Source organism: Gymnoscopelus braueri (assembly GCF_963280865.1).
Source record: "Gymnoscopelus braueri genome assembly, chromosome: 4".
In the NCBI taxonomy this organism is placed as follows: Eukaryota; Metazoa; Chordata; class Actinopteri; order Myctophiformes; family Myctophidae; genus Gymnoscopelus; species Gymnoscopelus braueri.
In genome coordinates, this window is record NC_137605.1 from 32,363,859 (window position 1) to 32,377,431 (window position 13,573).

The window sequence follows — 13,573 nt, forward strand, 5'->3', positions numbered from 1 at the left end:
GTTTAACATGTTAAAAACGACAGGCATCTCACTCCCAACTCCAGTACTGCCCCTGCCTAAAACTGACTTGTTCTTTAGTGATTGTGCCAATCCAGAATGGCACCGTAACATCATTATTATATAGCGTCTCTGCTAAACACTGTGACCAGCCAAAAGGGTTCCTTCTCCTTTCTAGCCTATAAACACTTCTGTGCAAACACCCAGTTTTGTTGTCTACTGCTTATGTTATTAGTCTCTGATGGTCTCCTCTCCAGCTCAGCCCTTTCTTCTTTCACTTGCACACTGACAGGCTTGTGGCTGATAAGTTCTGAGCTTGCCTTTTAAGGGACCAATTCTGCAACGTCATCTCTATGTCACAGCGTTCACATCATAAACATGCACGCACACGTGTAACCCAGGCAACCTGGCAACGCCCCCCCCCCACACACACACACTGGTTGACCTTGTCTCCAATCAAAACCCGGCCATGGCCGTTGACCAGGTCCTCTGGAAAAAAAGAAAGTCGGGAAAAGCCTAATAAGCTCACAACGCGTCGCATCCGCATAATCGGGCAAATAGCGATTAATAGGGTTTTATTATCAATCAAAAGTGCCACCGTGCCAGCTTGCTGATTTGAGACAATTATGAAATAGCAGCTAGGAGAGTGTCCATATGTCACCACACCACTCACAACATGCTGTTGGTACAAGGTTAGTTGTAGCCTAATAAGCAACTCATGCTAATCTTGAATTCGATGTCATGTTGGGTGTGGTTTAATGATTTTTTCTATTATATATTATATCGTTTAAAGCCATTATATCCTTTTAAGATTCATTGTAGTTATAAAACATTGCCTGTCAGCTGCATTCAACACTTTGGCTACATTCTAGACATGTTTGTGCTGTTGGATTATGCAGGGTTTTATTTTAGGCCTATTTATTTATAATGAAATAATGGTGACACTGAAGTTTAGTTAGGTACAAACAACCTTAATTACAAGTATTAATTTTATTTACTTTTTTTTGCCTGCATGTATCAAAAGACCTGTCACTCAGGAGGAATGGGTGCTGGTGGAGCTGGAGCTTTACTGGGATGGGTATATAGGCTATATTTTGAGTCCAGAAACACCTCAGGTACAACTTATCTGTACTGTGATGTGCCCACTATGTGACCAGACATCATATATATTATACACTGAATCAGTTAGTCATCCCAACACTCAAAATAATATCATCCACTGTCAATGGTTTTGGCTGGCCTTCAAAGCAAGCTTTTCATCATTATTCATAACCAAATTAATTGAATGTGTGGTTTCAAAACAAACACTATATAGATTCACACAATGGAATGGAATCGGTTTGACATGTGATGTAAACTATACAAATACTTTATATCTATAATCCCTCGTAAAGGTGTTTTTATATTGGATGATCATTGTACTTAACTTTAAATGTAGACTCTCCCTGTAAAAGACAGTTATGCCCAAGCAGGGGACAAGGCTCTATTTGAGCCTTGTCCTCAATCAGTGGAAGCATAACAATAACAACATTTGTTTTTGTTATTGTATTTGCACTTAGATATCAAGAAGAAACGTGTTGCTGTATCACAAAAATCTGACTGTCTGCAGCCACCTCTACTGTCATGTGAATCGTGTAACAGAGATTATGAGGTAATATGCAAATATTTATTAATTTCAAAACACATATTGAGTAATGGTAATCAGAGATATATTGAAAACTGGTATATTCCCCCAAAAAATTAAAAAGTGCCTCAGAGCCTCTGCCTGATGACCCAAAGCCTAATATCTCCAGTAGCCGCTAGTGGTTAAGATGTTTAGCTTTAAGGTCCGTACACACTGGGAGAGTTTATTTAGTTCGGTTAATTTGCATTCATTTAAACTGCTGTTTGTGTCATGAGTACTTGCACAACAAACTATTTCACCCACTTCTTTACACCTGTAAACCTGTGATGTGACAATACATTCTGAGTCTTGAGAATCAGAATGAGATGACGAAATGATAAGAGTCTAAACTTATCTTATCCGACAGATATCCATCGCTACATTTGGGACCCAGGATATGGTGTCAAAGGAGAAGAGGGGTCGGCCGCTTCAAATCATCTATGAAGAATTGGGACTTGGCAGACAAGTGCAGCATGCGAGTACCAGAAGCCTGAGCAGACTGCCAAACATATACAGTATAATTACATACGTAGGTTGTACAATAAAAAATAAAATCACCCTGGATTCCTTGGCCAATATAGTTCAGGACACACTCATTTCCAAATATCAAGACTTTCTGCCATTTTGTGTTCAGTACATCTCTCATCACCCTCATGACAGAGGAGCAGCACAGAAAGATGAAGTGGCTGCAAGAAGCTGCTTTCTTACGCTCTCAAAGGAGTTGTGATGGACAAGAATCTCCTTGAAGCAGATGACACTTTTCAAGCACACTGGTAGGTCTTGTTTACAAAGTCAGATGTGTTGCATTCAAGATCAACTATGTTGTTCAACACAAAAAGGAAACTGCTGTGAGGACTAGTAAAAGTTGTAATGGCTATGCCTCACTTCTAGTAATAACACTAATAATGCTCTACAATACATTAATAGTAGGCTACTATTGCTAGTAAACTCACATTTTATCTAAATATATCCTTTCAAATATTTGTAAAATAAATGCTTCTAAGAAGATTCACTTCAGATTTGTGTCCATATTGGCCCGTACACAGATACTCGTGGAACATAATGCCAACACTGCCAGACAGGCAAAAACAACTGACGGTAAAGATGTGATCCATTTTTTCTGTGATTAGAACTAAATCCACTACAGTCTATATTTGTGTGCTATTTTACCTTTTCACATTTTGGGAATATAATTACACAACACTGTTGTTTGCATTTTCCACTTAGGAACATACGTCAATTCAGCAAACCAAGTCAAGAATGGGTCGCAAAGCCCATTTAATAACACACATCACAACTCTTTCGTCGTGACCTCATGGAGCATGTCCTGGACAGGAGCGATGATTTTATGCTTTTGCGCCTTCCTCAAAACACAAAGAAGACTGAACTCACTACATTACTAGCTCAAATGTTGAGGGTCAAAAAGACAGCATGCTAAACTGACTAACAAACCAATTGATGGACTTTTGAAGGATTGATAGTCTGAAAATGTAGATAAAATTGCAGTTGTGCTTATTGTTATTATTTATTTTATTTTATTATTATTATCAATGATTGAAACTTACAATGTTCAGCATCAATATTTATAAATGTACATGGCACAGAACTATAAAATGTGTGCAGTTGTGTGTGTGTGTATAAATATTTTATTCATTTATCACTTATAATTTGTATGTAAAAGTCTAAAATTCATCTAGAAATCAATACACCGTACAATAGGATTACCACTAGCCATTTCACACTTGGCAACATAAGTTTTACACAAGTTTATTTCCTGTTACAGTGTTTGTGAATATCAGTAGCGGATAACTTGAATAAACTCGTTTATTTCCTGTTACAGTGTTTGTGAATATCAGTAGCTGATAACTTGATTAAACTCAATTTATACACTAACGACAATGTATAAATTAGGCTTATTTGTTCTGTCTTCATTGTTATGTTTGTTTATTTATTTATTCCTGTTGTGAATGCATCATTCCATTAATATATTTGTATGATATAAATGAATGTAATATTATTTTTTCTCTCTTTGTCATTTATGACTGTCACTTGTGTCCTGTTCTGACTTTTCACCAATAAAAAAAGTAAAAATAAATAAATAACATAATGTAATGTAATGTATTATACTGTAAAAATAGTATAATCGAAGCTGGCTTCTGTTTGACAGCAGCTCCACGTGTTCGGTTTGTTTACATCTGCAGTTAAAAGCACGTTGTCGTTCCTAGCTTCCTCTTCATTGGCTCAGCGTGTGAGAAACTCCTCCCACAGGCGGACCTCTAACACGGAAGTTTTCTCTGTGCTGCGAAAAACAACTAAAATACCATCGTATGTATGAAATTGTATGGCGAAAACTATGTCAGGAGCAACATACACGTCTGCGAAGTCATTTAATTCTGACCGGAAAACGAAGAAAACACTTTTAATCGTAAAAAACCTCTACAGTCACACGCTGTATGCACAAAACGAGTACACCGGCCAGTTAAACTCGTTGAAAGAAACCTAACCGTTACCTTACGTATATAACAAAATGAGAGCATTGTACCTTTGGAATCGAACCTACATTATTGTGTCTTTATAGTAAACAGAACAAAGCATTTGAACATTTAGCGCGTTAAAATCAGCCGGGAATACACATGCGCACTGGCAGTAGAGGCTGCTGCTTTATAAGTATTGGTTTGGCGCCGGCGCGACAGCTGATCCATTCATTCATTCTTCGTCCTGGAGGTAAGAGGACGCGTCTGGCTGCTTACTAGTTTTCAATCAAAAGAAGGATTTTAATGTTATATTGGAGCTGAAAAGCTCGCTGAGTTTAATCGTACATCTCCGTCGTCCCGTGCATCCATTTTTGGACTGGTTATTTTTTGTCTTTCTTCAATGGCGACCTAAACAAACAAGCGTTGCTTCAAACTACTAGGACTATCTGATTTTTGTCCACGTTATCGTGCTGCTATCTTGGCTAGGTTACAACTAGATTCCTAGTTTGGATTTACTGTTCAAATGGAAGGATGTTACTCGGTTAAACTGGCCAGTGGCTACTTATCCCACGGTTTAGTGGCGTTTGTTAAGATAACGTAGGTGTGGACGTGGATCGGTCGGTAGCCTACATCATGGACGTTGCAGAAGTGTAGTAACCTTATAAAGGATTAAAGTAGTCTTTTTTAATGGTCGTGGCTTAGTAATATGGCAGTATATATCGTATATCGGTGTTTAGTTGTAGGGTTTTGTTATGGAAGGTTTGGATGATCTGTGCGCGAACAAGAAGAACAAGGCAGGGCTGAAAGCCTCCCGCTTTGTAGGCAAAAATTGGCGCGTGTTCGAGTTTCACAAATCGTTAAAAAATCTACATCTAACCAATGTGTTGGCGAATTCTACCAACGCTATGCTATACTTGGGTTGTATAGCTTTAGTGTAGACCCAAACATCTGCTCAAATATTACTATTATCATGATTTTCCATGAACAAACGAGGAAGCGACCCAGGACTACTACCCCCTCCCTCCTATTTAGCTGGCTAATACTAGTAGCTAAGGTAGTGTTAGGCTAGTTTGTTCTTTATATAGATAATGTGTTTGACCTATCCGGTTCATAGGATACAGTTCACTCCTAGAGAGGACATTTAGCCTCTTAATGTGTAGTTGCACCATGACTTGTGAAAATGCTAAAAATGCAAAGCATCTTGAACTGTTACTTTTGTCATTGCAGTGAAACTGTAGCTTCACCATTCATCATGTCTAGACGCAGGTAAGCTATGGGATTACATGCATATATACTTTTAACGTAACGTTCCTATTTGGACATCATAATGATTATGAATGTATATGCTCTTCTTTACAGTGGTCGCATCACATTGCAGGCAAGAGACGAGAATGCGCCAGAACAACAGATAAAGGTCGCCCCAAACAAAAGGAAATCAGAGGTTTGTGCCATTACATTTTAATGATTAAATACGTCTTATTATTATTTTGATTTCCCTTGTGTTCATATTGTCGCTATAGGCTACTGTGCTGATGTCTATTGTGTTTCTTTTTCCAGCCGTCCAAAAAGAACTTGCAACCTGCTGCCAAGAAACAAAATTATGAAATACAGGTTAGTTTCTTCCAGTGCATCCTCAGCATTCACTTCACATTATTAAGCTTTGAAGAGCTTTCGTCGTTGTGTGTAGATTGGAAGATGTCTGGTTGGTTGCTAATAATCTGCTGAGTCGCTGATAAGTGTGTGTTGGAATATTATCTCTGTCACTGGCCGGGTTGCCATGTCCGCTTATTATAGGAACACAAAACGTTTGAGGCTTGTTTTTCTGCTTGTGTTTCTGTAAAGTTGCTTGTAAATATTGGTGGGTGCGATTTTTTTTTTGGTCTTGTTTCTGAAGTGTAGTTGCTTATTCGGGCTTGTTTCCTAATGTTGATGTTTAAACGGTGGTTCTCAAAACATTTTCATGTCAAGACATCCCCAAATTAATTAATGTCCACATCTGTAAATATTTTGTGCCAGGGAACCCCCATACAAGATTTGTGTTCTTGTATGAGGGATTTGTGTTCTTTCAAAAATACCCCCCCCCCCCCCCCCCCCCAGTTTATATTTATTATTTTTCAACTAGCTGTAGCCTAGTCCCTTCTTTTGGCTTGTTTTCATAGACCTGGTTGCTTATTTCCCTCGCAGAATCTGGCAACACTGGTCACTGGTTTAAGCAGTGCGCGCGCTTGATTGACCCCGCGTTTTGTGTTCCTACCCGCCTTATTCATCTCCCGTGTCATTCCATTTTAGCCGGTTTTGCAGATTAATTGCACGTGTACTTGCAGTTCTTGGTTGCTGTTTAGTCATGCAATAATGTATACATCCTTTTTTTTCTTTCAAGAGCAACTTGTATTAAACTATTTCTTTAAGAAATGTGTGCGTGCCCCATCTTACTTGCAAAGCAACACTGTAAAACACTGTGCTGTATTTTTTTGGGGTCCCAGTTCAAATATGATATTTTTGGGGAGTCACGGCCTGAAAAACCTTGAAGTGAGAACCACTGGCTTATACCATGCTTTTTTTTTACCCATTACTTAAATAACATGCTTTGAACATGTGTTGAATGCTTAACAAATTCTGTAATTTTTACAAAATATAATCTGTTTTGAGAGATTGGCTAAATGCTAGCATGTATTTGTCTGTAACATAGAATCGGTGGTCTCAAGAGGGAGCAAGTCCATGTGCCCTTATCGAGACTCCACATAAAGAGCTGGAACCCACAAATGACCCAACCAGATTCAGACGATACAGATTCAAGAACCTCTTCATCAAACCTTCACCTATACCCTGTCTAAGGTGTGTGTGATTTTGACACTATCGTACTTGAGTACGCCGTTTTGTTCAAGTATCCTATATTTATCTCCACCCTGATTTGTATTTGCAGTGTGCTGAAGCTTTGTTGAGCATATACTTGGCCAAGTTTAAGTTTACCTTTCAATCGGTCTTCTCCAACTTAATTTATCCATGTCTCCTTTCCAGTTGGGCGAGCTCAGATGATGTGTGGATCAAGATGTTAAATAAAGAGCTGAAGTATGTCCACGATAAAAGCTACCTGGAGCAGAATCCAAAGATGCAGGCTAAGATGAGGGCCATTCTCCTGGACTGGCTTTTTGAGGTATATAGCTATGGTCACATAATAATATATAACTAGAATAGAATACCTCAAACGGATCAGACCAATGTGACTCACATTGGTCTGATCTGTTTGAGGTATTCTAGTTATAAGATCTATTGTATAGACAGTAAAATCTGGGGGTGTTTATTCAACTCGTGTACAATCTTAACTAAGAGTTAAATGAACACAGATTTTACAGTGAAGCGGCATTATCTGGAACACAAAACGGAAAAGAGATTCTCATCCATTAGAGCTGTGTGGCGGCAGTTTGTCTAATGTTCCACACTGGCAGGCCTTCTGTTTTGTTTTACTTTGGGTCTACCCACTTCCGTGTGTGACACTGAACAACCAAATGTTTGCCTATTATGAAATGTCCAAAATAGGGACGCTATGGTTCAAGTGGTTAAAAGGTTTTGTTGTGACAACAAAGATGGCTGACTTTTTTTCCAACTGATCTTGGTGTGTTTGCAGGTGAGCGAGGTGTATGCTCTCCACAGACAGACGGCTTACCTTGCCCAGGACTTCTTCGACCGCTACATGATGAGTCAGGTGAACGTCAGCAAGGGGAACTTGCAGCTCATCGGCATCACAGCCCTCTTCATTGCTGCCAAGATAGAAGTAGGTTCCTCAACATCTCACTTTATTCTTTTTGGAGTAACCTTCATCTGTACACTGTTAATCCCCTGACAATCTCACTTACAATACTGTCTATTTTTTTTTCTTCTCCAGGAGATATATCCACCCAAGATCCATGAATTTGCGTACGTTACAGATGGAGCCTGTGATATGTGGGACATCCAGCGGATAGAACTCATGATATTGAAGGTAGGTTAACACAAACTGTTAAATAGATAGTTCACCCCGAAAATGATGATGAAAATTGATTTCTCACCCATGGAGACTAGTTTAGTTTGTCGCATTCCTAAGCCAATAATTTGATGACCAGCGAACCGGTAGGCAATGGGTCCAGTCTTTGTGTCTCCTACCGGAACCGCTGCCGGTCATCAAATTATGGGAATGCGACAAAAACAAAAATATCCATGAATTAAGTCTTCATGGGGTGAGTAATCGATAGGAAAAAAGTCATTTTGGGGGTGAACTATCCCTTTAACCTACAACAAACTGTCCATTGACTACAAACTGTGCCTTTTATCACCAACTTATGTGCTTCTTGTGACGGTCAATGCGTGTGATGAATGCAGTAATTTTACATCAAGAGTTATGTGAGATAAAGAACAGACTGTTGTCTGGGGCTGAGCAATTTGGTTCGATTTCACTAGATGCTGTAATAGCGCTGGCATTAAGGGGAGAGTTCCTGCTATTGTTGTAAATCTGTTCAAATTGGTTTCATCAGCTGGAGTGACTTGGGAAATATATCCAGTCGTATTTAGCCCACTTTTGCAATGCTTGGGCTTTAATACAAACATGAAATTATAGGTCGTATTCCATCTAGGTTTCAGTCTCAAATCCAGTGAAGGTTGAGAGACTTACTTACTGCCCTTTATGCCAGCTGGCATATAGGGCAGCCACAAAGGATTTCCACTCCTGTTCTGGGCCGGCATCTTTATATAGTACCCCAGGTGTGATGCAGGGTAAGGTTGTTAAGTAAAATCTACTTGACCTTGAGTGATGTGTTTTTTCCTTTGTCATCTTTTGATTTAGGCCTCACCTCTTCACTAGTTGCTCAGAGAGTGAGAGTTGAGAATTTCTGTTCTCCAGCATTTACTGATGCCAGTCTTTATGCCAGATGATATTCCTCTCATGTACTGAACAAATGACTCATGATACTTTCCTGTTCCTTCCCAGGCATTGGACTGGAACCTATGTCCAGAGACACCCATCACCTGGCTGAAGCTCTATGCCCAGGTTGAGGCCCAGACAGACGGTGACAACTTCTTGGTGCCTCAGTATTCCCAGCACACCTACATCCAGATCACACAAGTAAGAAAATAATTGCAAATTGCAGCACACAAAAAACCTAATAAGTGTGTGGAGAGCATGAGCTACTGTATTTCTTGACCCCAAATGGAACTCTGTCATCAGTTTAGCTGAGAGTAATGTTAAATTTCAGCTTGTTACCGTTTTAACCACTTGATCCCTAGCATCCCTATTCTGGGGGGAATATTCACCAAAAGTAGCAGATCTATAAGCTCACAATGCGCTCACAATGTATATCTGTCTGATGTATTTTAGGCTATAATATCTGTCTGATATATATCTGTTATGTCGTACGTGCTGGGAACCTCCTCAAGGACCCCTGGGGGTCCCCGGACCCCACTTTGAGAACCACTGGTATAAGTGGTTGAGTAGCAGTGTTCAGGCAGTTCTGCAGTCCTGTGTCGAAGCTCTTCATGTGTTGACATTAACTGTATTGTGTTGCAGCTGTTGGACTTGTGCATACTGGACATCGACTCACTGGATTTCTCCTACAGCGTTCTAGCTGCTGCTGCCTTCTGCCACTTCTCTTCTTTTGAAGTGGTTCATAAAGTATCAGGTATGATGCTTAACTTGAATTCGACGTGTGATATTTATGCCAAAAGTCATCTGGTAGTTGCTCTTGGTTGGAAGTGCATGGAACGGGCATGAGGCTATCAGAGTTTTAAATTCTTTTTTTCTTTGAATGAAATCAGGATAAATACAGGTCATGGAAATGCATTAGGGCGAGTATTTAAATCTTGGTGGTCTTTAAAAACATCTTCATGCACTGACTCCCTAGTTTGAACTCTACCAGGTTACACAGACTTGTATTGACTCTTGTATTTCATTCTGATGGTATTAAGATGTTATTTCATTCTGACCGGTCATCGATATAAAGAGTCTTAAAGGGGTAGTTCACCCCCAAAATAACTTTTTTTCTATTGATTACTGACCATCTGGAGCCTTGAATTCATAGATATTTTTTTGTTTTTGTCACATTCCTAAGCCAATAATTTGATTATAATAAATGTGTCCCCATTGATTCCGGTAGGAGACACAAATGCATTTGTGTCTCCTACCGGAATCAATGGGGCTAAATTTATTATAATCAAATAATAAAGGAAGGAATGCGACAAAAACAAATAAATATCCATGAATTCAAGGCTCCATGGGGTGAGTAATCAATAGAAAAAAAGTTATTTGGGGGGTGAACTACCCCTTTAAGCTTAGTTGCTGAAACATTGAACACGTAGTCACCCTGAAGTATGACAGTTGTCTTTCTTCCCCATTACTATTGCACATACTTGTGGGTGACGGTTTCTGAACACTCTTGTCTACCTGCCCTCTTATCATTCTAGGTTTGACATGGGAGAGCGTGTCTCCCTGTGTGCGGTGGATGACTCCCTTCGTTGATACGGTGCAAGGACTGCCCAAAGTTGAACTGAAGAACTTTGCCAAAGTAAAGATGGATGACAGGCACAACATCCAGACGCATGTAGACTACCTGGAACTCTTGGTGAGTTTTCACTTGCACTCTTTTTGTCGGGTTTTCACTGTTCTTTACCTCCACCTCTTGCCTTATTGTCCTGTCATGAAAATGTGCAGTCCTGGCCTGGACCGCTGGCGTCGCGGTCCAGGCACCGAGGCTCAGTGTAGCCTGACAGCGCGTCGCGGGTTTGACTCCCGATCCCGACGGCCTTTGCTGCATGTCTCTCCCCTTCTCTCTCCCCATTTCCTGTCAGCCTACCGTCCTGTCTAATAAAGGCATAAACAAATCTTTAAAGAAAATGTGCAGTCCTATCAAGTGAAGTATAGAACAAGTATTCACTTGGACACTAGGTGGTGCTTTGGCACCAGCAACTACATTATTGAGTGTTGGAAATATTCCACAGCAACCACTTTTAAGTTGTACTTGCGCATCTTTCCCGCTTGCTTATATTGTTTGACATTTATGTGAACATGAACTATGCTGCCCCAAAGCCTAAATTAATCCTCCTTCCTGTGCTGATGTCAAAATTCCTCTCTTACAGAGTATGGCTCATGAGAGACGGATTGACAGCCCAGACTGCCAGATGTCACCTGTCGCCATGGGACCGGTCCCACTGACCCCACCCAGTAGCACAGAAAAACCCACCAGTCACTGAGATTCATGGACCCATGAAAGCTCTTACCTCATGGAGATTTTAAACGGTGAAGCAGCTGTAAAATGAATCTTCAACCACATTTCATCCAGACCTATCAGGGGGAACTAGGACGGCCCCGTTGGTGACCAATAGGACAGGCTTTTACTAAATGCCTAACTTTTATGTTTTTTATTTTTACACTAATTGGGTGTCATGCCGTACCTATTGCTTTTATCAAGATTGTTATGAATCAAGGCAACATCCTCAGACCAGGAATATGCAGAAACCTGTGCTCCTGCTGTCCATTTGAACAGGAAGTGGTCTCCAGATGTTGCATGCTTAAGTGGACAGAATGCCACATGCTGGTTCTAGTGGAATTGTGAATGAACAATTTCTGTCGTGAGCTGTCCTAAGATAGGAGGCACAGAGATGCTGTATCGATAAATGGGGTTTATAATTAACGTTCCAACCTCCCCAGTGTTATTGCCTCATCTCTAGAAAGTATATAATTGTGTGTTAAGTGAAAGGGGAAATTTCTAAGATGAGGAGGGGGAGGACACCATAACTCTGTATGAGATCACTTTAATAAGGTACAAATTAATGTACAGGAATGTCTTGACCAAAGTGCAGACAGACACATTAATAACTTACTACTTTTAATATCAAGTATTGGGGCAAATTCTCTTCCTCTCCAATTTAGTCATCATGCCAATTCCCACCACATGTGTATAGTCGCTGTAGTCTTGCGGTAGCCAGTCCCCAAGAGTTCACTTTGAATCAGATTTAGATTTTGGGTAGTTCAAAAGAAAAACGGCATTTGAATCACTTTGTTATCCGATCTGTGATCATAGAATTATATCAGCAAACATTATGTCAATAAGAAATGTAAGTTTGAATCAAATATCTTTAACACCCAAAATCCAAATCTGATCTACTTGAATAGGGATTAAAAGTTGAACTCTTGGGCCCAGATGATTAGATGATCATCTGGGGCACAACTATTAAAGTGGTTAAGGACCACTAAGCTGAAGAAATGTGACAGACGTATGAATTGACCAACCAGGGACATCCTTAGACCAACCATGGGCTTCTGTTACAGCCCAGCCAAATGGAGGCTTATCTGACTTTCTCGGACAAAATCCAGATGTTGATCAGTGGTTCAGACCCTCTGTCGCTGGAGTTGATGATGTAAGACAGTGGGTCTCCATCTGACCACTTGCCAGTGACAGTGACTGACCGTGTCTATAGTCACTGGCAAATGGCAACCCCTGCTGTTGGTGTGAGGAGGGGCAGCCTGCCATAATGACCATCCTTCAGGAACCTTTTTTAATGGGGTGTTGTGAACACACCCATTGGCCCCCAATTAGTGTGTGTGTGTGGCTCAGTTATTTTCCTTTTGCCACTGTTGCAACCTGGTTGCATGTTCGAGTTACATTCCTGTAAAACTTGATTTCCGTAGGTAAACGACCTACAAATGTGCAGAATTCATGTTTTAAAGCATTGTATTTATTTAAGCCTAGTTATGTACAATTTCTTTATATAAGCCTAGTTATGTACAATGTTTTTATATGTAAAAAGAAATACAGCTATGAATGGAATTACTGATTACTGCCAAAGGCAAAAGCTATTTAAGATTTTGCTGTGACGTACTTGAAGGTGTGACACGTTAAAATACAGTTATTCATTAAATGTGTCGTACAATTGCCTGTCCTATCTGAAGGTGCCTTAAATGTAGCTATATAGCTACTATGTAATACAAGCTGTAGTGTTAAGCCCAGAGGCTTGGTGCAGAGGCGTATGAGCCTTGTTGAACACAACTGTGACTCTTTGCTGTAGCCTGCAGTATCGAATAGAAATGCCTTTGTTCTTGTACATCTGCAGTTCAAGTGAGATCTATGTAACGGTAGATTCTAAAGAATGTCTTTTATACACAGAGTAATCCCAACATTGAACATTTAATTGTATTTTTGAGTAAATGGTCAATGGAGTTTAAGTTTGTTTTCCTTTTTTCTATTACAATATCATCAATGGAAGTTACTTGTCTTATTTGCCCAAGTACAGTATACTGCTTTACACCATCGCTGCATACTGTTCTGTAGGGCCGCCCTACAGTGTAGGCTATCATGGCATAGAATTGCCATAAACTTGTATGGAGACTCTTTGTATCCATATTAAGCATCTGCAAATGTAAAAACAATTACTGACGGTTCAAGCTGTAATGTTTGTAAAGCTTGACTTTAGAGAA

General features: G+C 40.0%; 1 protein-coding gene across 1 annotated transcript; it reads left to right on the plus strand.

Annotated features, from left to right (window-relative positions):
- Nucleotides 1-4,390: 4,390 nt before the first annotated feature.
- On the plus strand, nt 4,391-13,316 carry ccne2 (cyclin E2). Its single transcript, XM_080425607.1, has 12 exons — nt 4,391-4,513; nt 5,362-5,400; nt 5,494-5,575; nt 5,692-5,745; nt 6,824-6,969; nt 7,153-7,288; nt 7,760-7,906; nt 8,018-8,113; nt 9,095-9,229; nt 9,671-9,782; nt 10,564-10,721; nt 11,236-13,316. Exons 2-12 carry the CDS (start codon nt 5,387-5,389, stop codon nt 11,347-11,349), a joined length of 1,194 nt encoding a protein of 397 aa, XP_080281733.1. The 5' UTR covers nt 4,391-4,513; nt 5,362-5,386; the 3' UTR covers nt 11,350-13,316.
- Nucleotides 13,317-13,573: the final 257 nt, after the last annotated feature.

Coding starts and splice junctions, on each gene's coding strand:
- ccne2 (XM_080425607.1), top strand. Junction 8,114..9,094: donor TAGAACTCATGATATTGAAG/GTAGGTTAACAC, acceptor GTTCCTTCCCAG/GCATTGGACTGGAACCTATG. Junction 9,783..10,563: donor AGTGGTTCATAAAGTATCAG/GTATGATGCTTA, acceptor TTATCATTCTAG/GTTTGACATGGGAGAGCGTG.